The 27,016-nt window shown below is 49.3% G+C and overlaps 1 protein-coding gene across 1 annotated transcript in view; it reads right to left on the bottom strand.

Moving 5' to 3' along the window:
- The window catches only part of Lipc (lipase C, hepatic type), a 101,921-nt gene extending 75,747 nt beyond the window's left edge, over positions 1 to 26,174 (bottom strand). The window contains 2 exon segments of the mRNA XM_013159945.3: positions 10,720 to 10,853; positions 25,793 to 26,174. Coding sequence (XP_013015399.2) covers positions 10,720 to 10,804 — 85 coding nt within the window. The 5' untranslated portion in view covers positions 10,805 to 10,853; positions 25,793 to 26,174.
- Positions 26,175 to 27,016: the final 842 nt, after the last annotated feature.

Below are 27,016 nucleotides of genomic sequence, written 5' to 3'. Positions count from 1 at the left end.
CTGGCCTCCGTGTAATTTATACGTAGCCTCCCAGACAGAGCAAACTCTGTTGTCTGCCTCTTCCTGATGTCTTCAGCCTGTACCCGTTACTGCCCTGGGCTTAGCTTCTCGGGAACCCTGACTGCCGCAGGGAAAATTTCTTCGGGACCACTAGTGTGAGCCAGCAGCACAGCTGTTGTGTCAGCACCGCCCCCACCAAGTTTCCAAACACTAGGGTGGCAGGAGCATGATGTTCGGGTACCTCAAGGTTCTGACTGACCCAGCTGGAGGCAGAATATCCATGGCTCCTGTGATTCAACTTCATGTGTTCCCAAAGACAGCCAGACTTACAGCTTCTTATAACCGAAGAGGTCACAGAAGCAGAAGTCACATATCACCTAGCGAAACGTAATAAAGCTCCCTCTCTTTCAGATGGCACTGTTTTCCCCGAGATGCTGAACCCTCAGGCAGCCCATCACCCCACTCATGGCCTTCAGTATCCCCACTCTTGTTCTAAGTGAGTCGTCAAGCGGACCCAGGACAGCACAGTACAAGAGTTCACATTTCTGGTCCTCCCTTAGGCCGCCTAGCCAGGAAATCTGGAGAGGTCCAGCAGCTATGTAGCAAGCTCTTCCCGGGGTTTGGATGCATGACCCAGTCCGGCTGATTCAGCTCCTGCACCACTGATTCAGCTTCCTCCACGCCCCACCCATGACACCAAGGTCCAGAAATATGGAAGAGGGGCCGCTGGTCTCCTGCGCCAAGCTCCTTGGGCATCTCAACCCTTGGGCGGGCGCAGTTGTGCTGCTACAGTGCGAGGGTCTCTCTGGGTTCTCACACTGGTGACCCTGAAGGAGGAGACACAGGCTCCTTTTGTCATTGCTGCAGAGCCTCAGAGAACATAGGGACAGAGAGATGGGCTCACCCTGCCAGGCAACATGGCGTGAATGGGAGACGACATCTCCAAGGGAAGGCAGGGGAGGACCCAGTCCTCTTGGTGAGCGGGTGGAATATAAAACACATCCATCTTTCAAAGTAAACACAGTTGGTTCTCAGGATGGAGGAGCCTTTCAACAACAGTAACCTACACTGATACCCACAATGACCCCCGCATCTCCATTTCTTTGGGAGAGAATGTTGGGTGGCTTTTTAATTTGAAGCCACAGAATAAGAACAGAGAGAGGTTTCTCTGCCCAGATCCTACTGGATCCCAGGAAACCCCTGTGATGAGTGTGGAGTTGGCATGAATGCTCGAAGCCTGGAGCAGCTGAGTCCAGGCCGTGGATCACAAGGATGTGGGGCCCGGAGCTTCCCTGTGGTGGGGTCCCTTCTGCTCTCCCATTGTGGGTGGCCTTGGCCTTTAGGGTGTGGGGACACGAGCTCTTTCCCCCACTTGGTATTCGCTGTGCCTGGGACTGCAGGTGGCTGCTTCCATTCCTGCTCTGCTACATGGAAAGGATTTCTGGGTGCCCTGATTTACTGCCGGCTGGATGCTGCTGAGTGTTTTGGGGTTAACAATCTCCCATAACACTGGTTAACTGTCCCTTTCCCTTTGTAAGCTTGTTTTCTCACTTTTAAAATAGGGACAGTGAGATCACTGTGTTGTCAGCTTTCAGGCAGGGTGGGTCTGCGGGGAAGGGTTAGCATCCAGGCACCTACCCTTCCCTGTGACTCAGCCTCCTCAGTGTCTGTGGTCTAGCCGGGTCTCCTCCCTGGGGAGGGATGGCTTTAGTTACCTCGGGTTTCCTGCCCTGGGCACAGGGTCTAGAGCTCAGTGTGTGTTCAGTGTGTAAGCATGAGGGATGGGAGAGAGAGGGTGCAGGGTGAGCCCCAGAGACCCTGGGACCTGAGCCAAGAAGACCGGGCCAGGGTCCCTGAGTGGGGACGTAACAAATGCTTTCACCTGGCTGGTGGGGCGGTCAGAGAGCTTTTATCAGAGAGGAGGGAAGTGCTGTGAACAGCTGCCTGCCTTCTGAGCCCAGAGAGGGCAGCGATTTACCCAAAGTCACACAGCCAAGGGTGAGGTGACGTTGCTGGATCTGCCTATGGGTCTGCAGGTCAGCCTTGGTTTTAGCCTCTGCATCCTGTTATCCCCCTTGGGAGCCCATGGTTTTTTCTACCAAGCCTGGACCCCTCACCCAGCAGTGTCTTTCTGGCCCAGCTTGTCCCGGGGCACTAGCCACCACACTACTCTCCCTCAGACTCTGCCAGGGTGAGGGGAAGGCAGGTGGGCAGGCATGCGGGAGAGGGCAGCTGGCCTGGGTCCCTCCTTTGGCTGGCTTGAGCCCTGCCTTGCAGTGGGCTGGCTGGCAGTGGGGAATGTGTAGGGAAAATGCCCCTCACCAGAGTGTGTGTCTTGGACTCCCACCTTCCACACCCATGCAGATATGAAGGGTGAGAATTTTCATGACCCGCAACACCAGCCAATCTAGTTTCTGGCCAGTGGTTGCCTGGGCTGCCAGGAACCATTAATCACCCCACAGAAGGGGCCTGCTGCCCTGTGCCCTGCCCGGCACCTTGCAAGCTGCCGCTGGCTCCAGGTTCTTAGGCAGGGTTGAGGCTCCCCACGCCCTTCAGCAGGGGCCCCCTATTTGGGTCAGTCAGATTTAATACGCCCTTCCCAGTCTCAAGCATGTTGAAGCCTCATTTCTAACCCCAAGCCTCTCCTGGTGGGCATCAGCAGAACCTACCATAGCCCTAGTCCTGACCAGGGACGTGCCCAGAGCAGGGTGGGAACTGCTTGGCCAGGTAATGGGGTCCACATTAGGCAGAGCCGCCAGGTGAGCTCGAAGGCTGGCTGGGGAGCGATGGGTTTGGAGTCAGAGACAGGCCTGGCCAAGAACCTTATCATTTCAGAACCCCAAGCCCCGAAGCCTTCATCTGCAGGACTGGGATGATAAAAGCAATCCCACAGAAGGTTTGCATGGATTTAGTGAAATAAATAGGTACAGCACTTGGCTTGTGTAAAGGTTCTTAAAAATAGCAGTTGCTATTCCATATATCTTGGTTCCATTCCACTAAGGCAGGGTAGGGGTTCGCTTCCAGAAAGCATCAAGTGTATGTTTTCACTGCAGAGTTGGGTCCCAAAGTGATGTGCTCGGGGCCTTCCTGCAGGAGTCTGGGGACCCAAAGGCAGCTGTGTGAGCTGAGGAGAGCTCAGGGCGGAGCCTCCCGTTCCAGTGGGTTGAACCCTTGCTTCCTCCTCTTCCTGGTGGTGTTTGGGTGCGGGTTGGGGGGGGGTGTTTGCTCTCCCAGAGATTGGTGCCATGGTAGCCACCAGAGCCTCCCTGTTTGACACCCAGCTGGGGTCAGAGGTTAAGGGGGTGTCCCAGCCTGTGCCATCTGCCCTATGCATAGTGCATCCGTGTCAAGAGACTTCAAAGACATTGCTGGAATTCCTCGGCAAGAGAACCGGAAGATGGCACAACAAAGCCAGAGCGGCCAGGCCCTGAAGTTGCAGCAGAACCCAGGCTATGCCCACAGAATCCAGCCACACGTGCTGGACCCCAAGACAGGGAGGGGTCCACTCTGAGATCAAACGCCTGGTGATGCTGTCCCACCCTAACTGGCCAGCACCAGCTCGGCCTCTTCTAGTCCCCCTACCTGCTGGATCCCAGCTAAGTACTAATTAGTCAGCCTCAAGCAACTGCTGGATTACTGTGCTCCCCATCACTGAAGCACCTGCCCCACTGGGAGAATCCAAACCAGCACCCTGGACCTTGCTTAGCCACAATCAAGCCTGCCCCTGGGCAGCCCCTTTGGATTCTGCCTGCTCTGGGAACTTGGGCTTCTCTGAGGAGCCTTCTCCCTGTCTGCACTGAGCTACAAAACCATACCCTGTAGGATATGCCAGTAAAATAGGGATTTAGCACCTGCCCAGCATGGATTATGGGTTAGTGTAAGAATCTGGCGATCTAGTGCTGGCAGGAACGACTTTTTTTTTTCTTTTTTTCTCTTTTTGAGACAGGGTCTTGCTATGCAGTTCAGGCTGACCTTGGGTTCACTTTGGAGCCCAGGCTAGCCTCGAACTTGCAGTGATCCTTCTGCCTCCTCAGTGTTGGGATTCCAGGAGATGAAATTGCCATTGGTTGATAGCTAGTATGACATGGAATTTCCAAACACTTCTCTTTGGGAAATAACTGTCCAAGCTTCCTGCTTTGGTTTCACCACTGTAAAACTCCCATGCTTTGGTGTGTGGAGCCCCGATTAACAAGAACACTGCAAAGAGACCTGCCCAGTGCCCCAACCTGCCTTGGGGACTGTTGAAGGTTTCCAGGGTGCGGGGCCAGGCTGGGTTGCACTACTGGTGAGCCTCACCCCAGTCTTCTCTCTGCTGACATTGCCTCCCGCAAGTGCATGGAGGGGAGATCAGCTGTCAGCCAGGCTGCAGGCGGTCAGTGAGCATCCTCCCTGGGCTCTCCAGTTTCCCTATCATTTTCAAACCTCCACGCAAGGCCCGGACTTAAGAGTTTTCCTTCAAGGCTCCACTCAGATGTCACTCCTCTGTGAAACTTGGGCTTCACACATAGTGCCATTTGCACACTTATTAGGTGGAAATTATGCCACACACAGTCATACACAAACACAGTCACAGTCACACATATGCATGCACCTCTGCAGGGGCTGGAAACTCCGTGGTGAAAGGTTTTGTGGGTTTTTTTTTTTGTGCGGACCCTGGAGCTGGCACACAGGAAATGTGCCAATGCTGTCTTTTGCTTCTGCCCCTCTTGGTTCTCAGCACATTGGTGTCTCTTGGGACAGGAGGTTGGCACATTTGTCACCAGAAAGCTTTTCTCTGTCCTGGTCAACTGAGAAGCCCTGGGCCCTGCCAGCTGGTAATGCCCAGCTCATGGGAAAAGAATTTCCTTGACTGTATTTTCGGGCTGCTAAGGCATAGTTCAGAGCGGATGGTTAATCAGCCCTGGAGATGACTGCTTCCTACCATCATGAGGGAGTCTCCATTTGGGAATATTTCTTCAGAAACTACTTTATTACACGAATGAAAATTTTACAGAACTGCTTTCTTTTCAACCGGCCAGTGTCTTGTTTTGGAAGAATGCATTTTCATGAATGTCTTGGGTTTAAAAAAAAAAATTCAAGCTGAGGTTGGTGGAGGTGCAGAGGCACCGTGTGAATCTCCCCACCCCCCCACCCCAGCCACCTGCAGGCAGAGACCAGGCCTCCAGGCCCGGAAGCCAGGCCACCCAGGTCCATCTTGCTCTTCCCAAGCACTAGTTTTGTTTTGCTGGTGGTTCTCTGTGGCCCCCAGGCCAGCGGCACCCCGGGAGCACCGATGTCCAGGCCACGGGCGGACAGGTCCAGAGCCGGGCTCCCCTACCAGCCTGTACCCTCGCAGAAGTATTTTAAAATGCATTTTTAAACCATTCAGATCAGTGAGGAACGGACATGCAGTGCTGACCACTGTGAAGCGCGGGGGGGGGGGGACAGTGACACACACACGTGCCTGTGGGGCATACGAGGCTCGACATTTCCTCCCTGCCGCTTCCCCACGCGGGGACCACGCCACACGCAAGTCACGCCCGCTGCCTTCTGCTCTTTTCACGTCAGAACAAAACGCCGCGCGGCGTGGTCAGAGATGCATTTGCCTAAAAACAGTTTCCAGGCCACGCAGCACGCGTGGACACTAGACTGCAGGCACTTAGTCCTCCCGACCCACTCCCCCCCACCCCGCCCCTCTCTGTCCCCGCGTCTTTCCGGTCCCTTCCCCGCCCCTGGCCCTGCCCCTCGTCCGCCCTCCCCACGCCCCCTACTCCCGTCCCAACCTGCCCCTCCCAATAGCCGGTGGGCGGTGGGAAGAGGCTTCTCCTCTCACGCCTCTCCTCCTGCTCCGCAGCAGGGGAGGTTATGAGTGTGCCTGGAAACTGCTCGCCTGCGGAAAGGCTGCTCGGCCACCAGCCCAGGGATTCCCAGGGTCACCCCGGTCCAGGGGTCCCCAACCCTAACCGCGCTCCGGGACCTTGCCCCCTGGCGGCCGTGCTGAGAACTGCATCGCCTGGGCGCCCCGCCCCGCGTATGCTGCCCCTGTGACCCTGCTCTGCCCTCTCTGGTTCTCCGCGGGTGAATTAAAGAAACGGCCCGAGACCTGGGTCCCTGTGACAGGCAGGCCGACGATGCCAGGCGTCTGTGCTGCCCGGGGCCAGGGCGCCCCAAGGGGTCGGGTGTCTGCGGAGAGGGGGACGGTGCTGGGCCCCGGGGCTGGCCCTCTGCTGTCCGCTGTGCCCACGCCCTGCAGCCGGGCTCCTCCTCTGCAGCCGCCCGGGAACACCCTGCAGGGCGCTGGCTGAGCCCGCTGGGCGCCCAGGGGCAGGTCTGAGCCAGCACCTTCCGGAGTGATAAATCCAAGCATCCTTCTGTCTCCAGCAGTGCACACGTGCGCACAGCTATGATCCAGCACGTGGGTTATTCAGTTCCCGTGCACTCCCCACATCGGTGTGTATAAAGTTTCCTTACACCTACTTTTAAGAGCCAGGAGACGCGTCGCTATTGAATTTTTCTAAAGGTCACAGGTCCCTTTGAGAATTGCACAGCGATGGTCATCCCTTCCCCTTCTCGGGTCCTTACACCTGGCTTGGTGGGGGGGGGTCTTTGGATGCTCTGACCCTGCGTGGAGTTAGGGTCCCTGAGCTAACGCGGAGTGCCCCAAGAGGGCTTTTCTTTCTGAACCCCCTCATTTTTGTCCCCAAAAGTTTCTGGATGTTTTAATGGCAGGTGCTGAAACAAGGCTTGGGTGAAGGGCGTTGGGGTTGGTGCTATCAACACTTTTCAGTGTGTGTGTGCGCGCGTGCCTGTGCGTGAAGGTGCTCGTGCCTGTGCATGTATGTGCGCGTGTCTGTGTGTGTATGTGTGCGTGCCCTTGTGTGTACGCATGTGTGTTCTTTCCAGGTGGCCTGCTTTTGGAACACATGCTTTCTCAGCTCTGTACCTCTGCTTCTGTATAAGGAAAATCTCTCTTCTATCTGGATCCATCCTTCCAATCCTGCATAGACACTGTCTCCTCCCGGGATGCTGTGCGACAGTTGACAGTGGACTCTGCCTCTCTGTTCTCCTCTAGGGGGACTCCTGAGATTCCCTGCTGAGTTGGTACAAATGGATATATGCGTGTCTTACCCTGCCGAACGCTTGCTGGTCTCTCTCATGCACTGTATTAACCCGCCAGAAGGAGTTGTTTTTTTTTTGTCTTTTTCAGACCAGGTTTAACTATGCAGTTTAGGCTGGCCTTGAACTCATTTTGTAGTAGCCCAGGCTGGCCTCAAACTCACAGTGATCCTCCTGCCTCAGCCTCCTAAGTGCAGGGATCACAGGCATGCACCACCATGCCTGGCTACGATGAGCAATTTTAAAAGAATAAATTTCAACTTGAAAATATTCAAATGCAATAATGATATTTCCTGCAGGAACTGAAGCTTCTACTTTCCAAACCAAATCTTTTTTTTTGTCTTTTTCATTTTTATCGGTACCGGGGATTGAACTCACGACCGCCTGCTTGCAAGGCAGGTGCTTATGCCGCTGAGCTAAATCCCCAGCCCCTCCAAACCAAATCTTATGCCCCACAGTGCACCATCTTTTTTTCTTTTTTAACTGCTTTACATTTTAAGTGCATGCAAACATTCTCAGGGGGAGTCACAAAGGATGTCAGAGTTGCAGTCATTCAGGTTTTGTGTTTTGTCTTGCCTGGCACCATGTGGCCATTGTCTACTATGAGCTTCTGTCTCCTGCATAAACTGACAGACAGGCACTGCATGGCAGGCTCTGAGGCAGGAGGTGCACCAGGTGAGCCGGAAGGTGCCGGGCCATTACTGCCTCCCTCCCGCATGCAAACGGTGCTGGTGTGTGTGTGTGGGCCAGCAGGTAACTGGGAGTTTTTTCAATTAATGTCGAGATAGAACACAGTATTTATTCAAGAGTAAATAATAAAAATACCATCATGTGAAATATATACATATATATCTCCATGGTAACCATAGAAGTGTTTTTAGAATTTAGGCCAAAAAAATCTGTTTTCTTTGAGGAGCTTTTATCACTAACATTAATAAAAGGAAGACTGATTTTTGCTTCTAATGTATTTAAATTTTGTCATGACAAAAGTCCTGGTTTCCAGCTTCCAAAGCTGAAAGCTGCCATCTCACCAGGTGGCCAGCAGGTTCCTGCATGGCATGGAGGGTGACAAGGACCAGCTCCCCAGAGCAGCATCGCTCAGCCAGCAGCGGCCACACCCTGGGGTCACGAGGACATCCCCCTTCCTATATGTGGCCGGATTTTCCATGAGGGGCCGTACAAAGCGACATATTGCCAAGGTTGGATACAGAAACAGGTACCAGAATCCAGCTGTCTTTATCATGCCACATAGACCAGAGGTTGGCAGAATTTTTTTGTAAAACACTGTAATTCTTCTGATTCTTTTTGGGGTTATTATTTGGAAGACACAGCTTATTCTTCATAAAGCTGTGTTACATAGGTTAACAGAGGGTGGTTGTTTTATTCTCACTCTGAAAAGCACGGATTTTATGGCTATACAGTTTGGTTGGGGTCTGGACTCAAGCCCTTGACGAGGGTCACTGTGCCTCCTGGCGGTGGGCCCTGCTGTCCCTGGGCTGTGGGGTCAAGGCCAGGATGGATGGGGTGGGCAGGTCCCTGAGGGTGACCGTGGTTCACAAGCCTCTCTGTGTCTGGTGGCCCTGGGTATTGAAGCCAGAAGTGACTATCACCCTGCCTCCTGGTGAGCAGAGGTCTTGGGGCATTGGCCGTATCTCTGGGCCCAGGTACATGCTCAGGGCTGCAGTCTCTGCCTCCTCTGCCCCAGCAGAGGAGTCCTGGGGTCCTGCCCTGGGCAAGATGAGGACTGTGTGGTTCTTGCAGTGAGGGGTGAGAAAGACACATGACACTGTTGGACCTGGTATACTGGGCTGCAGGCTCGTTGGTGACACCAGTAGGAGCAGGGCAGGGGTAATGGGCTCAGGAGCTGGTGGCCTGGGATCTGCTGAGGAAGGCGGGTCCCTGATGTGGTTCTTCTGGCCTTTGACAGGGCCACCGAGGCTCGGGAGGGACCCCAGCTCCTCAGCCTGTGTCTTAGGCCAGTCTACGGCGCAAAGGTCACTGCATGATAAGTTTGGCTGTGTCCCTGGGCTCTGCCCACCAGAGGCTGGAGGGACAGCACTCTGTCCCTGTTCGTGACACCCAAAACATCTCCAGATACTGCTCATGCCCTGTGGCAGCCACCGGTACAGAAACCATCAGACAAAGCTCTGGCATGGGGCATCAGCAGCCCAGGGGGTGTCATACTTCACACACACCTGGGTTTCTGCTCCCAGGGATCAAGGGGCCTCTGCACCCCGTCTCTCTCCTGAGGACCCTCTGGCCCATCGCTGCCTTCTCTCCCAGCGCTTGGATAAAACAGAACCAGCAGTAGAGAGTTCTGAGAAAAATCTGGGTGACACCAGGCAATTAGAGGAAGCCATGCCTCCCTTTACCCTCTACCCCAGCCCTGCGGCTTCCAGTTCCGAGTTGTGGCAGAAACAATGGGGCCATCAGCAGTGGGGTAGACAATGAACATCTCTGCTAGGACGACGAGAATGAACAAGCCACAACTGCAGGACAGTGGGAGGACCCGGCTGACCGACGCCCGCTGGAGGAGAGAAACCACGCCAGGGAGCGGCTACTGTGTCTCCATTCCTGAAAAGCCCCCACTGGCAGAGCATTTGGTGTCAAAGCTCAAGGGGGACAGGGAGGCCCCGGAATGCTGGCCTAGGCTGTAAACCTTGTGGGGCCCCTACAGTACACCTCCTAATTATGTTATGCTTCAGAAAAAAGCCAGCAAACAAACACAGCATTTGGGCCAAAAGACGGTCTCACAGGGCATCAAGAAATAACCAAATACAAAGAAACAGACCTTTTTATCAAAGGGGGGAAATTTCTAGGATTCTCAGGTAAGTACCCTGTTGTGTCCCAACTCTCAAAGTATTTGGAACTCGGTTCAAACATAGCCCCTAGGAAACCGGCACCAGCACCACAGTGTTATTTGCTCCTGATTGAAAATAAAGCCCCACTCATCTGGGCGGGTCAGGTGGTTTGGCTAATGTCAGAGCCATCATTTATTGATCAAATGCACTGTTCTGCTGGGAACCTGGACTCCACCTGGCTGATCAAGCGTTTGGAGCCGTCTTTGGCCAACAGTCTAGTTTATGAAGTCACAGACAAAACAGGAGAGACTGCTACCCAGTTCTGCTCCCAGCAAAACATTGGCAGAAAAATAAAGACCAGAAAATAACACAGCAAGCAAGGTTTCTCGTTTAGATCCAACTACACGCATCACTCATGAATTCCTCCCTTCAAAGACGGCTAGGCCAAGGGACAACCCCAGCAAGACAGAGCATTTCACCTGTGCTAGGCTCCCCGATTGCAAATTAGATGCCAGATTAACTCGCAGGAGTTCCCCAAGTCTTTCATTCTCTGCTGACAATGTCTTAGCTCCACTGTTCCCCATCACATCTTCAAGAGACTTCCCTGGGAGCCGCAGGCACCTTTACACTTTTCTTCCTGGGGTGGTTTCCTAAAATTTCAGTCCTGTTTGCAAAATGCTGCATGTACCTGTGGACCCTCGATGCCGCTCACAGACCCACCCAATACACTCTGCAGCAGGCTTTGTCCCCACGGCATGTCTGTGTCACATGAATTTAAGAAAGCAAAACCTCGCCCATCTCTAGAGCAGAGATAGGCTCTTACCTGGCCCCAGGTTTCGTCCGTGGGCACGTGACTGGGTGAAGATGCATAAAAGCAAGACAATGGTAATGCACTGGGCACTTCCCATTTTTCCTGTCTCTCGCTTGGGTGGGAGGCCTTCTTTTTCACTTCTGGAGCTAAAGAGACCAGAATGTTTATGGATACTGTGTGAGGGAAGGCTGCCCATTAATCATTAACCCACCACGTGTTACCTGGTCCATGGGCCCTTCCTTCATGCCCCCGGCCCCACACCCAATCGTATCTCATACGGAAAAGATTGACCTACAGCAGTACTTTTTACCCTGATGTGTTTTGAAAACCAAGGGTCTTGGTGCATCTTCTTACCTTCTTGGGCCGTGGCTCTAGTTCCCAATTAATCCATTTTAGGTTAATGTGTCATGTTTGGAAATTCTGTCACAGGTCAGGCAGGTGACTTCAACTTTGCCTAAGTCTCCCTCGGCTGCAGAGCGAAGGGGCATGGGCCGCGCTGGTGTCTGAGTCCAGGCAGTGACACACAGCCCTGCTGCACTGGGCCCTAAACCTTTTCTGGGCCCCGTTCAGCCCAGACTGACAGGAGTGGCACTCACAGTGCTGTGGACATGGACAACGTTTCTAGAGGGACAGGAAGAGAAATCCCGGAATCTCAGAGTAGGGAGCAGCCGGTAAGGAGCACAAATGCCCAGGCCGAGCCTGCGGAGGGCCTGCTCGGAGGGACCCCACTCTTTCCTCTGTGCACTGCTGAAAGCTCAGCCGCGAGGCTGCCCAGCAAACTAGCCAGCGAGATTTCTGCCATGTGCAACTCCTATGCATGCTAGTCCTTGCATGTTACTTACATTTAAAGTTTAATCAACACACACACACACACACACACACACACACACACACACTCACGCACACACACACACTTCCTGCTACGTGCCTGTACCAGACCCTGGTCTAGGCACTTGGGCTCTACAAGTGGTTACAGCAAAGATCAGAGTCCTTTGGCCCAGTAGGGGTGGGAGGGGCGGATGACGTCAGCAGGGGCCGCGGAGGAGGTTCACGTTGATTGGCTGAGCGCACTGGGAGCCAAGCAGAAAGAAAAGGCTTCCCAATGGAGGGGGAGGATGGTAGCGGTATTAAACCGCGTGTCGCAGTACGTCTTGTTGGGAAGTTGGCCTAGCGCAAAGGATTGAGGGAAGAGAGGGCACTGCCCCCGTGGACACCCAGGAAGTTCAAGCAGTCTGTGCCAAGGCCCTGAAGCTGGCACATGCTTGGTGCATTCACAGAATAGCAGGAGAGCCAGAGAGCGGGGTTCGCCCTCCCTGCACTGTGCATGGCTCTTGCACTGTGAGCTGTGAGAGCCATTCTCTCTCTCTCTCTCTCTCTCTCTCTCTCTCTCTCTCTCTCTCTCTCTGTCTCTCTCTGTGTGTGTGTGTGATGTGCTCTGCCTCAGGTTTTCACGAGGCCACTGATTGGCGAATGAGCAGGGGCGATGGGGAGAGGCGAGGACAGCTGGGTCCAGCATGGCAGTGTGGGTGCTGGATATATTTTGAAGGATCTCCTGACTGCTGGCATATGGGATATGGGGGAAGGAGAGAGTTAAGAGGGACTGCAGGGTTTGCATGGAGCAGGCAGAGGAATGGGGTTTCCAGCCACCGGGGCAGGGAAGGCTGCGAGGAAGCAGCTTCGGCCTGTGCCATCCAGGGGGCTCTAGACCTCCCCGAGGAAATGCCGGGTGGGCAATGAGATGCCCCAATCACTCTCGACTGGATAAGACTGAAAAGCTTAAATGGTCATGACCCCAAGCCAAAGCCGGGCTATGCACTACCCCAGACTTCCGTTTCCTTCTCAAGGGCTGCACCTTAGGGACCATGCGACAGACACGTGACTTGTGATCCAGATTTTGCCTTGGACACCTGGCTGGCTCTTCTTACCGTGTGCAATTAAGGGCAGCGCCTGGAAGGTCCACTTTTCTTTTCTTAAAAGCTGAGTCCAAAGGACTCCCAGCCTTATCCCTGAACCTACTCTTGTCACTTCTCTGCTGGGCACTGCCGGGAACCACCCTGAACTCCGCAGCTTTGCAGGTTGGTTACTGACGATACTCACAGATCCGAGTGCCCCACAGCGCCCCCCATTCCACCAAGAAGTTCTGCAGAATTTGCTTTCTTCCTACTTTCTACACTTTAGCCTTGTGCTAGTTCTTGGAATTCCCACCCCAAATTCCCCTCTGATCTGCTCATGCCAGCTCCTGAGGGTGGCTGGAAGAAGGGGTGCTATGCCTGCTTGAACCTGCTGTTTCCTCTTGTACCCCAGTTCCTGTGCATCTATCACCGGTCCTGCCTCCCTGCTATTTTAAGGCACAGTCTGTGCAGTTCTCTGAAGGCTGCTAGGAGGGAGAGAGTTGGGGCCTCTTGGGGCGGAATAGGAGGTTCCCAGAGCCCGAGATCCTAGATCTGCCGTCCATTAGCTTTGAGGGACATCCTACTTTAATGAGTCCTATTTCCTCACCTGCTAAAGGGGGACACACTTGCCTGAGAACATAATTTGAGTTATTAACGAGGACTGGGGTGTGGAGAACACTCATTTTAGGCCAGCTCCGGGTTCCTCTTGTCCTGTGGACCTTGAGACCCATTGCCACAGAGACTGACTTGGGCATGTGGACAAAGTAAGAAACTTTCCAGAGTTTTCTTTACATCATGTTTAGAAAATTTATGTTTGCATATGCATGCTTGTAATATATTAGTGCTCTACTATTTCTAAGTACAGGATGTGCTCAAAGTTTCTTTAACTAATAAAGATGCTCTTGTCCAAGAGGGGATGTCCCTGGCATAGAGGGACAGAGTGGCCATCGAGATGGCATAGCAATGTTGCCTTCTTCAGTGCATCTGAACAGTCATGTTGGTGGCATCTTTGGTCATTTTTGCTTCTGAGGAACAGCAGAGATCTCTGGGAATTGTGCAGTTTCTGTGGGTTTGGAGTGGGCACTGAAGTGCCTCTGAGGCTGGAGCCTCATTCCTGCAGAGCCCAAGGGCTTCTCCCTGTGCAGCTCATCAAAGATTTTTCTGTCTGGGTAGCACTGTGCTCTGGTGTGTAATCCTCAGACTTAAATAATAATGGCTTTATAATTAGATTCTTAAGAGTTGCCCTATTCTTGCTCCCTTTTAATTGGAAGAGGTGCTTGAGAAAATAGAGATTTCAAGAGATTGGCGTTTAGTGACCTGGACGACCTCCAGAATCGTGGTGATAAGGAAGTGAGCCCAAAGAGGAGACGCACGCTTTATAGAGATAAAAAAGGGCAAGCGCTAGGGGTCAGGGTGGGAAGCAGGCACACGAGGTGCGGGCTCGTATTCAGGAGCACACTTGTCTTCTTTCTTTCCCCTGACAATGGTGAGTCTTGTTGAGGTCCTAATAGACGAGCGAGCAGGACTACAGTGTTTGGACTGGCACTGTTATTTCTCTGATTTTGCCATTGAAATGTAAGAGATCAGGAACTGTATCTCAATGGGAACAGTCTGTATCTCACCAGAAAAAGAGCCGAAGATTGGGGATATTGGGACGCCTGAGTACAGTGCCCAGCGACAAACCCAAAGTCCCACAGCACTGGTTTTCCGTGGCCCAGAGCCGGACTATCCCACACCTCACCAATTCCACATCCGAGATGCAGTTTGTGAAGTTTGTGGGGCTCACGTCATAGGCAAGTGGTTCACCCTGTTTCATTTTTGCCTGGGCCCAGCCTGCCTGAGGGAGATGACAACTTTCTGTCCTATCACCGATCGATCTGTGTGGACATTTGTGTACTCTTCAGGGACATAGAAAAACAAGCTGAACAGAGCAAACCAAATAGGGAAACCTTGTCCGTGTGGGCTGGCTTGGGGCCTTCCTCCATTTGGAAAGGGGAAGCTGAGCTGGAGTTTAACCTTGTCTTTATCTATGTTAAAAAATGAAACAAATGTAAATGAACCAAGGGTGGAAGCAAGATTGCAGAGGATAAGTGCAGGTTTCAGGCATTCCGCCGTGTTCAGTCATGCAAGGGTACGGCTCCCAGAGATCAGGTCTTTGCCTGGCTCTGCCTCTGTTTCTCAGACTGGAGGTGAACTCTGCCACCTCTCTCTGCCTCAGTTTCCTTCTGTATCAAATGGGACTGTGAAGATTAAATCATGATGGCTAGGAAAGGTGGGAAAGTTAGGCTTCTTTGATTTTCATAACAAATGAGGTAGAAGTTATTTCTCCTGTTTTACAGATGAGGAAAACGAAAGCCGGAGATTCCTTATTCCAGGTCACTGTGCCTGACCAGTGAAGATTAGACCTAGAACTCTAGGTTGCAGAAACAACAACAGGGAAAAACCAAATGGGAATAGGAACAAAACTCCAAAGCCAGACAGTCTTTTATTGTGTCTTGGGACTGAGGTTCTAATAATCCCTTGTACGATTTGAGGTATCCCAGGAGACGAGAGACCTTTTTTTTCTTTCTTTGTATTATGCTTGGAAGCAAAAAGAAGGAAAAATTTTAATTGGCTTCAGACAGCCAGATAGTGGACAATGCTGACCCCTTGAAGTGTGCTTTGCTGGGGGAGGGCAGGCCCTATTCTCCCAGTGCGCACGCAGGGTGCTGGCTGGGCTCATAAGGGTGGTCGAGCTGGGCTCCTCAGAGACACCAAGTAAAGCCGAGAACTGTGTGATCCATGGCAGCAACAGGGGGTGCCAGCCAGGAGGAAGGAGTGCCCCCTCAGCGCGGGGGCTCTCCGTGGGTGCTAGTGCTTCTGGTTGTGGCTCTCCAGAATCCTGTCCTCACCTGGGGGTTGGGCCATCTGGGGACACTGGACAGACAGCACAGTCCCCGCCTCTCTGCAGCAGCTGGTCTTACAAGAAGACACTGTGCCTTGTATGCTTCTTGTAAGAGCTGAAGCTATGGCACCTGAGCGCAGGGCTGCAAGAAACCAGGTCCAGATTCCCATTTGTCACCTTATCTCCACCAAATCCCTGAGTCCCGAGGAGCTGGTCACTCACTTATCCCTGTGCAGGCCTAGACAGTCGGGGTTAAGGAGCTGCAGGGCTCAGCTCCAGCTGAGGTTAAGAATGTAGGTTTGGCTGAGGTCAGCCGTTGTGCGACCTCAGCTGACCCTCAGGAAGAACTCTGGACGCAGGCACGATTATCTCTGGCTACAGAGGGAAGCCTGGGGTAAGCGGGTCACCAGATTGTCCAAATCCACATGGCAGAAAGTGGCAGGAGGGATTCCAACTATGTTTGCCTAACTGTGAGGTCCATCCAACGAAAATAGCTTTGCCAAGCACTATAGTAGTTGGTCATGAGATCTTTACACAGCTGAGATTTTGTGTTCAGTGGAATTGTGTTATGCTCCTCTCATGCATTGCATATGTATAGATCACATAATTAGTATTTTTTGCAACAAGTGATTTGAAACCCTTTCTCAGCTGTTTAATGGAGATGGTCCTGAAATAGCCTGGCAGAGGATAGAATTAATGGAGGTATTAGACTGGGATTGGACGACATCATTTATGAAGACCTGAGAACAGGCTCAGGATGTTCTGTATTCGATCTGATGTGGTCAGGGTGAGGCTGTGCTAGCCTAGGCCCAGCTCAGAGCTGCTGTGGACAGGTTGACCAGCTTCCCTGGAATCCCTGTGGGCTGGATCTGCTGGGCATCTCCAGAAAGTGGCAAGCGAGATGCTCTGATGTGTTTTGAGAATCCTGTGAAGAGATTATTTCTAAAGGGACCATCATGACTCTTGGTTCCATCATAAAATGAATGAACAGATGGTAAACATTTTAGTTAATTCATTAATGAAGAGATAGGTAGTGGGGTTCAAAGGAGAAGCCAGAACCCACAAATATACATGGACAGCAGATGTGCGAAACTGGCTTTTCCCACAGCACGGGAACCGAGACAGTGGAACGTCTGCAGGGTGGAGGTCAGTTTGCATTTTGTGGTGCTGTTAGTTATCTCCAAGTTACTGAGCTGTAAGATCCTCGGACGCTGGAATCAGGTAACCAGGAAGGTGGCACTGAGGGTAGGCCATGCATTAATGTCCAGTGAAGCACATACATTTCTCTGTAACTCCTAATGTCAAGAAATGATTAGGAAGCCAGGTGTCACTGTAGCCTACATCTGTGCTCCTAGCACAGGAGGGCTCCATGTTTGAACCCAGCCCAGGAAATTGAACAATTTAACAAGACCCTATATCAAAGTAAAAAATTAAAAAGAAGTAAGTGGCAGCTGTTGATGTGTGTAGCAAGGGGTGCTTCTGGCCAGACTGTAGAAGTACATTTGTGTTCCAAATGTATCAGAACCCAAATATGTCCACAGTCTGCAGTGTTCCTTTTGCTTCTGGGAACAGGCTTGCTAACCACAAGATGTACGAGCTGTACCCAGCCTGTTTATGTTTTCAGTTTGTTCCCATACTTGCAAAGTTCCAATGGCTCACAAAGGATCCCCGCCCTACCTGGTAAACGGTATAAAAGTAACTTCCTATGCTAGCTCAGGGCTCAGACTTTGGAGTATGCAGCTCCTCTGAGTCCCTGGTGTAATAAAGCTTGTTTCCCTATACTTCTCTGAGTGCTGCTGGGTTCCTTCATCTCTGGAAAGCTTAAAATTGCTGTTATAAGATCTGGATTGTAGGTACCCAGGCAGGAACCCACAGGGTTAAACCCCTGTGCTTGGTGGGGCAAAGCTGCCTGTTTTTTCAAGGTGTGTTTTTTGTTTGTTTTTTGAGACAGGGTCTTTCTGTGTCACCCAGGTTGGCCTCAAACTCAAGGCAATCCTCCTGCCTCAGCCTCTGAGTACCAGGACTACAGGTGTATGCACAATGCTTGATGTTTGTTTTGTTTCAAGTAAGGTCTTCCAGAGCTGATCACAAGGAACTGGTTTAATAGCCACCAGAGCTGTGCGGCCCTTTGTTCATTGTAATCTCATGCTAAATCCTGGCTGCCATCTGAAAGATGCACTGTCTAGAGAAGCAGGATGTCCTCTCCACAGGGATGGGAATGCGCTTGCCTCTTCTGTCTGGCCACACACAAGCGCCCTATCCAGCCCCACCTCCTTCCTTCTCAGCATGCGGCTTTGGGGCCTTTTCCCTTGTCCCCACTGGCTGCAGGCCATAGCCCTTCTTTGCTCTGTGTCCTACTTGTGCACTTTGGCTCTGTGTCCCCTGGATGTGCCCGCTGTGTCTGCTTACAGGACCAGAGAGAGGGACTGGGTGGGAGGAGGGCAGGACCACTGTGACCTCGATGGAACAAAGGAACGCAGATAACAGAAGCGGGGTTCCTGTCTCCTGAGGCTGCAGAGGAAGATCAGAGCCCAGACATCCCAATGTGTGAAGAAGAGTGCTTGGGAAGCAGGCTGGGAAGGCCTGGGAAGAGTGCCTGGGAGGAAAGGACTGGGCTTGATGACATGGAGAGACCTGGGGATGTGGGGAGCGGAGCTATTCCTGGTCGCAGACGGGGGAGCAAGCAGCACAGGCCTGTTGCAGGCAGCCCCTCACCCCCGTGGGTTAAGATCCTCCTTCAGGAGAGCAAAGCACAGTGTGTGAGCTGTCACCAAAGTCCCGCCCTCCGGAACGGAGACAATGGGAACCCTCCACATGGCTGTCTGAGGTTCCCTTTCTGAGGCTCATTTTCCTAACCAGCAATGTGATCTAAATAGGGCTCAGAGGACAAGCAGGAGCCTGAGGTGGTGAGGGGCTTCTCAAGGGGACCCTGGCGGAGTCTGGAGGGAGACATGGAGCGGGGAACAGGAGGTCTGTGTGAGGTCTCTCGAGGTCGTCTTTGTTGTTGGCTGATTTTACAGCGCTCCCATCATCCTCTTCAGAGTCAGACTTCCTGTGTGTGACCACAGGGCGATCCCTCTGGGCTGCGGCCGAGGCAGGGTCATTCCTGGTCCAAAATCCTCTGCTGAGGACTCCTTGGACTGGGAGGGGGAGGTGACTTTTGCTGCCGTTTGACGTTAGACGCTGCTTTCTGCTTTCACTCTACATAGAGACTCTTGCTCAGTCTTCTTTTCTCTCTGTACCTTGCAGTTCTCTCTGGGTTGAGCGAAGAAGCCAGCCAGATGGTGAGCCTCAGCCTCTGGAGTGGGTGCCTGAGCTCCGGGCCCCTGTAAGCTGAGTGCAGTGGCATGGGGGTGCTGCTGAAGACTCCCGTGCTCCTGGGGGCCAGGCCAGGGCTCATGGTGTTGGCACTGCCCTCACAGCACGTGTGCCAGGTGGCTTGCTTTGATGGCCCTCTGACGCTTTCGCTGTCCCAGCTTTTCTTCAGGGTCCACTCTGGCCAAGCTCTGCACTCCCAGGCTGCCCTAAATCCCGCTCCTGGGGAGGCCTCTGCTCCAGCCTGCTTGCTTCCTGGAGCCCCCAGGAGACAGGGCAGTGCGGGAATCAGGTCCTCTGAGCAGGGAAGGTGTCAAAGGACTGGCCTCAGGGATTCTGACTTTGGTGAGCCAGGGACTTGAGGGACCTTTCTGATTTTTCCAATCTATTGAGTGTGTAAAGAAGACGTGGTATTTATATGCAATGGAGAGCTACTCTGCCATCAAGAAGGATAAACGAGGCATTTGCAGATATATGGATGCAGCGTGCAGCTTGAGAGCATAATAGTAAATGAAATAAGTCAGACGCACAAGCTTAAATGTAGCATGGTTTCTGTGATATGAGAAACTCAAGATATATGCTGAGAGGGAGAGAGAAAGACAGTGAGAGAGAAAGAGCAACATAGAAGGTAGACAAGCGAGGGATCTTTGTCAGATAGATGGGGAAGAAGAGATGTAGGGAGAGGGAGGGAAGGGGAAAGAGATGAAAAGAAGAGAGAATTGGGAGAAAAATGAAGCTTTTGCAAGTGAGAAGGGGACCTAGAGTTGGAGTGAGTGAGGAAGGAGAGAAAAAGAGAATGAAAAAGAGAAGGAGAAGAATCAAGATGTGTTCTGAGCAGGGACCGATAAAAGAGGATGGACTCTTAGGGGCAGCATTCCTGGTAGACAGCACAGACAGCACGATTCTAAACGCATGCGTGGGTAGGCAGCTCTGCTAACAGTAGATATTTTTTTGGTACCAGGGATCAAACTCATGACCGCGCACTTGTCAGGCAAGCGCTTGTGCCGCTGAGCTAAACCCCCAGCCCCTAACATTAGATATTAGCATTCAACATGTCTTGGTCATTCCTTTATACTATGTAAACTGTCGTCTTCTGACTGTCCTCATTTACATTTCTTTGATTTCTTGTAAGAATTAACATTGCCCCACTGTGTTTGTCTACTAATTGTCTTTCCCTTGTGGGAATGGTCTTGCCCTTTACCCACTTCTCTTTTGCAGTCTAGACATTTATTTTACAAATTCGAATTAGCTATTTATGATAGATTTTGGTACTTCAGAATGTTTGATAGAAATATTTTCTCTCTTAGAAAATCTTTAGTGATGCTAATTTTTATAGCATAATTATTTCAAGTACTTCAAAGCTGAGAAAGTTAAAATTCCCCCCGAGAGATGATAAACACTTTTTCCAATTTTCTGCAAGTTCTTCCATAATTAGATTTTAGATGTTAAGTCTTTACTCAACCAAATCTTATTTTGGTGACTTTTATTTTTTATAACATTTTGCATGATAAAATCAATAAAAGTTTATTATTAAAAAAATAAAGAAAAACACAAGTAGATCCATCATTTTATACCTAGAGAAACCACTACTGATATTTTGATGTGGGCACCTCAAAATCATTTCTCCTGTGTACATATTTATTTTTGAAAACCTAACTGTAACACAGGTTATAGGTTTGCCAGTATGCTGTGTACCTCACAGCTATGTACTGACAACTTATTAAAGACAAATGTCAGTGCCCTTAAATATTACTTCAAGAGCATTATTTGAAATAACTAGAGTCGTGCATGCTATTGCTGTATCTTAGAAGACTTATTTGCCTATTGTTTTTATTAACTTTAAAGAGTCTACGATATCACTCTTAGGAACGATACTGCTGCAACTACTGAAGGAAAGTTTTTATATGTATGTACCGACCTGCCTACCATCCACATCTGGTTTGCCTTTTCATATATATTGTTAGATAAATTTAAATCATTGTAAGTTTCTGCCCACAGTGAACGGGCATTTCCTCCTTTTTGTCCCCCATTCCGCCTTTGTTAATATTATTAACAATTTCGTAACTTCAGGCCAGGTGTGGGGAGCACATCTGGGATCCCAGCACTCATGAAGCTGAAGCAGGAGGATCATGAGTTTGAGGCCAGCCTGGGTAGCTTAGCGAGACCCTATCTCTAAACAAACAAATGAACAAAAACAAAAACCCAAATCATAACATGAAACCTTATATTTTTATAATTTCGTGCTACATTGATAAACTCAAATGGCACACACATTTTTTAATTTATATTTTTTAGTAGTGCATCAAAATAAGATTTACCCCATCCTCATTTTTATTACATATTTTCTTCATTAATTCCCTGTTGATATTCTTGCCATATTTTATATATTTAATATGCTTTTATATATTTTTAAAATTGGGGAGCAAAGTTTTAAAGTTTTAATGAGTAGAGTGAATATTTGTAAGTGTTACCTACCTCCTGGCTCCATCAAATCCTGTTGGGTCTCTGAAATAGGTCCCCAGCCAACTGGGAGAGAAAAACTCCCCCAAACAGATCTGTTATTCGCACCTAGTGGGTCGTGGTGTTCAACAGGAAGCGAAGCTTCCCCACATAGCTCAATCCACAAAGAGCTGGTTCCATGAAATCCACGAGAGACACGCTGTGCCTGCCAGCATCCCCTGTACCAACACTGCCCTGTCACCTGGCCTTAGACCCCAAATCAGAGACCCCAAGTCTTGCACCCGTTTTAGCAGTATCTCCCTCCCCTACCTGAACTCTCTGTAAAAACACCCTCACCCATGCTCAGGGCCAATGCTCTTGTCACCCTTGGGCCAATCCCAACTGGTTGGCAATAAGTCCTCACACTCTGCTCCAACCTCGCCTGCCTCAGTGGTCTCAGATGCACCTTGCTTTAGCCTAACACTAACATTTGCCCCTTCTTATTTTTAAGACATACGATGACTATATTCTTGTGTACTTCCTCCAAACCTAGTCCAATCTTTCCCTGTTCAGGAGCAACTCAATATGAATTTGATGTTTGTGGATCTTTGTTTGTTTGTGTATGTCTGCAGCCTATGTGTGTAGCTATAAAACATTTCCATGACTTTGTTTCTAAGCTGCTATACTCTACATTTCGAGCTGCAACTCGTGTTTCTACTCAATGCTGTATTTTGACATTTGTCTCTGTTAGTAGAACTGTCACGAATGGTCCTTCTAAATGAATTTCTCACAGTTTGCTGGGCTGGTGGATACTGGTGTCATTTATTCACCTTTTTGGTTTTGCTGTTATTTTTTTATGTTGTGTGTTACAGGGATGTTCACGCTCCGCAAACAAGAGCTTCTAGCATTTATGCCCAGAAATAAAATTCTTGGATTGTAAGCTATCCATTCCTTTAATGTTACTGAATATTGACAATTTATTCTCCAAAATGGTTATTTTAATTTCACCAAAATGTGAGTGTTCCTTCCATTTTTCCACATAATTGTCACCACTTGACGATATCAGGTTGTTTCATTTTCACCAGTTTGATAGATATTAAAGGGAACCTCACTGTTTTAATTCTCAGCTATCTGATTACTGGACATCTTTTTGTGTGTGCCATTGGTCGTTAAGATTTCCTGTGTTGTAAATTACTTATTTATATCTTTTGCACATATTTCACTGGTGTTTTTATTACTGCTTTTTAATATTCTTGGCGACTATTAGCATTATTAATATTTTCTCCTGGTTTGCATTTTGTCTCTTTGCATTCCCTGGGCTATCTTTTGTTCACATTTTCACATAGATTTATAGCCTTCTCTTTCAGTGGTATCCTTAGTGTCTACTTCTTGAATTTTCTTTGAACTCTTTCACACAAACAGAAGTGATTCTTTATGAAGAGGTGTTCTATGAGTGATTATCATGTTTAGCATTGGTAGACTTCACCTCCCGAGATACCATGAACTTTTTAATCTATAGATGCCTTCTATGAGCTCAGGAGAAATGGCTTTTCTGCCTGTACTGTCAATCCAATCCAAGTGGCTAAACAGATGCTAAAACAAGCCATTCCTGCCCTCCACGCCCTCAGTAGACACTGTTTTATGCAATACACATCCATATATTCATATTCAGCAAATACTTTGGGACACCCTGGTACATGCCCGAACCTGGCTCTCACCTTTCAAGTCAGCTCTGTTGGAACTGGCAAGTGTGCACATCGCCTCCCCCTGCCCCAGACTGTGCAAGCATGTGTAACACACCTTTGTGGCATTTTCCACAGTGTGCAGTAGGGCGTCCACATCTGTTAGAATGAGCCGGCTATCAGTGATGCCTTCCATGACGGGGAACTGATGGCGTGGAAAAATCTGTTCCTCCGTGTGTACAGATACTGCTCAGGAAAGTTGCTCAGGTCATTGAATTTCTTTAAGCAGATGAGATATTTCTTTAAGAAGGTTCCTGCTTTGCCCCTCTTCCTTACGGTTTTCAAGTTTTGTATATCTTGTCTTGAAAACTACATTTGGTGCTGTCTGTTCTGCCAAAACACTTCAGGGTGATTATCATCAACCATGCACTGCAGTGATTTATATCTTTAAATCCTTTATATCAGGTCATCAGTCATTCTAAAATTTGGTGCATTTATACCTTTTATTTATTATACTTCTAAAGGTTTTAATAATCTTTTCAGAGAATGAACACTTAAATGTATTTATTATTTCCACAGATACTTTTTTAGTTTTTATTTCTGTCCTTTTTATTTGTTCCTTTATTTTCATCCTGACTCTTCTGAAAATTTTAAGTCAGTTTTAAAAATAAAAACTCGTGGGTCCCCATCTTCAGCCCTGAGCCCTGCCGTGGCTGCAAATGCCCTTCGCTTTGGGGGGGCAATGTTGGCAGTAGGCTTTGCACCCTTCCCTTGCCTTTTTGCTGAGATTTTTGTTGTTGTTGTTGTTAGAAGTTTCTCCCCATTTGATATTTTTGTGGTTGTAAACTTTTATTTTTAAATAAGGTTAAATTTACAGAAATGTTACAAGAAGAGTGTGATGAACTCTTATGCATTCTTTACCCAGATTCACCTTCTGTTCGTACTTTTTCTGGTTACTCAATCATCTTCCCTCTTCCTAGGCCTGTAGAATTTCTTTCCGTACCTCTTGAGAATAAGTTCATAGAAACGTACAAACCTGGTACTTCACCGTCTCTCTCCCAAGGCACACATTTTCTCATAAACATCAAGAAATGTAACAACTCAAGTTAGGAAATTTCATATATGGACACTTTATCTATCTATCCATCTATCTATCATCTGTCTGTCTGTCTATATCTGTCTATCATCTATGACTATCACCTAGAGAGTGATACAGAGGGAGAGAGATTGATGCTGAGACACTGACGGGAGATTACAGAGCAGCAATGTAAGGGTTTGTCTACACCGCCATTGTCTACACTACATGGATCCATCAGTATTGAATCTCTTCCTGTACCCTGTTCTGAAAAAGTCCATTTATTGGATCCATAGTTACTCTTTCTTTCCTGTGCACTTACTGTGTGTTCACAGTGGAAACATTTCAGTAAGGAAACAAGATGACCAAAATTACCATTGACCTCAGAGCATGGAGAGAGATACTGTTAGCCCTGAGATATCTGTTTTCTAGCTTTTGCTTTCAATCACCAAAAATTCTTGGCTACTTGTGAGTATATTAAAAAATGGAATCATACTGCATGCTTGCAGTTTTGACTCTTTCTAGGCTTTGTTTAGTTTATGTGCTTTGGACATAATCTTTGTGCCAATTTTGCAGAGTGGTGACACCTTTCTAGATGCAGAATCCAAGTTCAGAGAGATTCATGAACTCACTCAGGTCACAGTCTAAACCCTGGGCTGTCTGCTCCAAGGCTGTAGAGTAGGTCACGATTTTGCCCAACATTCCTTTCATTGTTTTTACTTATATGATTACCATTTATTTTATTTCCTGTTGTGAGAATATGTATTTTTTCCCCTTGGTTCAGTTTTGGGGCCTTGTTTAGATGACATGTTTTCAATGTCATCTAAGATACTGACTATTGAAATTCGTCTTTAATTTTTAAGACTAAGTTCTTAGCCATAAATATGGACCCCATTGTGATGGTTTCCTTTTTATTTATTCTATTTATTTTATTTTATTTATTTATTCTGTTTCTCTTTTATTTCTAACTTCGGTCATTTATGCCTTTCACAGTTGATTTTACGTTTTCATGATTATTGGGAGCTTCTTTGTACCACCTGCTCCATCATTTTGGCTTTAAAAAACCTTTTATATAACACTAACTTTATCAGCTGTTACTTTTTTGTTATATGCACTTTCTCAATAAATATCTTTTATTTAGTGCTTCTGCATCTTTTTCTTACAGATACCTTTTAAAAATGATGATGATGCTACTTTGGGAACTGACCCCAGGACTTTTGTGGTGAGCTCCACCCCCTGCCCTTTTTAATTTTTTGATTCAAGACAGGATCTCACTAAGTTGAACCTGGGATCCTCCTGCTTCAGCTTTCCAGATTTCTGGGACTACAGAAGGGCACCCCCTTGCCCAATTGGGTCTCAGATTTTAATCCAGTATGAGAGTTTGTCTTTTGGAAGGTGAAATGTCCTATATACCCAGAGTTCTTGGGGGTCAGGTGTGTCTGGACCGAGGTCTCCCTTAACCACTGGCTGTGTACTTTCTATAAGTCACTTCACTACCTTGGGAAGGGGTTGCCAGTTTTTTCATCTGTAAGATCATGTTAATGAGCACACCAGCCTCACAGAGTTTTTGTGAAGGGTAAAGGAAATCAAGAACACTCAGAAATGGAAGCAAATTAAAGTAATTATTTATGAACTATAGCTGTCATTACCTGCTATTATAGACCTCATGTCTGGAATATTCAAAGCAGGTATCATAGTAATAACACATAAAGCAAATATCTGTGCTCCAAATAGAGGTCACCAGCTCTATGCAAAATTACACCTCAGACTTCTCTTTGAGACAAGGAGCATAACTTACACGAAGGCTTGCAGGAAGTAGTCTCGGGTTTCGGGGCGGTGGGTCCCTGTCGCCTCTGGCTGCCAACACAGCTTCCTCGCTTGGCCTGGAGCAGGGGTTTCAGGAATCCTGGCTGTGAACCTGTGTGCAGCTGCACTGACATGAAGTTTGCACTTGCACGGGCCGCACCACAGGCGGATAAAGCAGAAACCCGGTAAAACACACCCACCCAGCTGTCCACTTCCTGGATTGCACAACTCGCGGGTTGGTGGAAGGGGACCAGCAAGGAGGACTTGAGTCCGTGCAGGCCGCAAGGCCCCGCTGTCCCTGTCCGGTGTCTGTCCTGGCTCTTCGGGCTCAGGGCGTGCAGGAAGACTGTGGAAGTCGGAGGTTTCAGCTCCATCCTGTTTTTAGCTTTTCAAAACCTCCTTGGTGTTTTGGACTCTGGGTAACCTTCAATCACACAGTGCAGGGAGACCAAGCCAAGGAGTGACCAGTCCATAATACTACGATCGGGTGACTCCAGGGTGGCCCAGTTTATTCTTAGCTGTGGCTGCATCGCATCTCCCACAGTATCTGCTCCTTCACCAGCGGGAGAGCCGGGCTCAGCTCCCGCCCGCCCCAGAGCAGCCATCTCCTTGGACTTTGTGGAGAACTATCACTCCCTGGCCTCTTGCTCAACAGAGTATCTTCAGGTCTCTTCCCAGAGGTTCTGGCCCTGTGGGTCTGGGTCTAGGTCTGGGATGGGGCCTCAGATCTATGTTCTGGATCTTTTGCTTCCCGGCTGTGTGACTTTTTGCAAATTATTTAATTTTCTTCAGCCACATCTGAACATAAGTGAAGATAACAACATCTTTCTCAAGATGCTGAAAGAATCAAGTAACGAAATCTCTGCATGGCATCTACTCGGCTTTGATTCATGAAGTCGCCTCTACCTGGGTTAATGTGCAGATGACTTGTGAAATTATTTAACTCAGGCCTAGTGCTTCTAACCTATTTTTGAATTTATTTGGCATATTTTTCATGATGTTTTTAACCATTTGCAGGAGACTGGGGCTTCCAGAACCCACGAATCCCCTCCTAATGGTGTGGGGAGTCTGTGTGTCGCTCCACTCCCAGGCTTTGGAAAGGACACCCAGGTTACTCCCTGGGCAGGAGTGTCACATGCTTTCCCTCCCTCCCTCCCTTCCCCTCTCTCCTTCTGGGATTCAGGATGGAACCCAGAGCCTCCCTCACGCTGTACAA

The sequence above is a fragment of the Cavia porcellus genome, unplaced genomic scaffold (assembly GCF_034190915.1).
Source record: "Cavia porcellus strain 051 isolate PalLab524CR breed Dunkin Hartley unplaced genomic scaffold, mCavPor4.1 scaffold_8, whole genome shotgun sequence".
Classification (NCBI taxonomy): Eukaryota; Metazoa; Chordata; class Mammalia; order Rodentia; family Caviidae; genus Cavia; species Cavia porcellus.
This window is presented reverse-complemented; position numbering and strand designations above follow the sequence as displayed.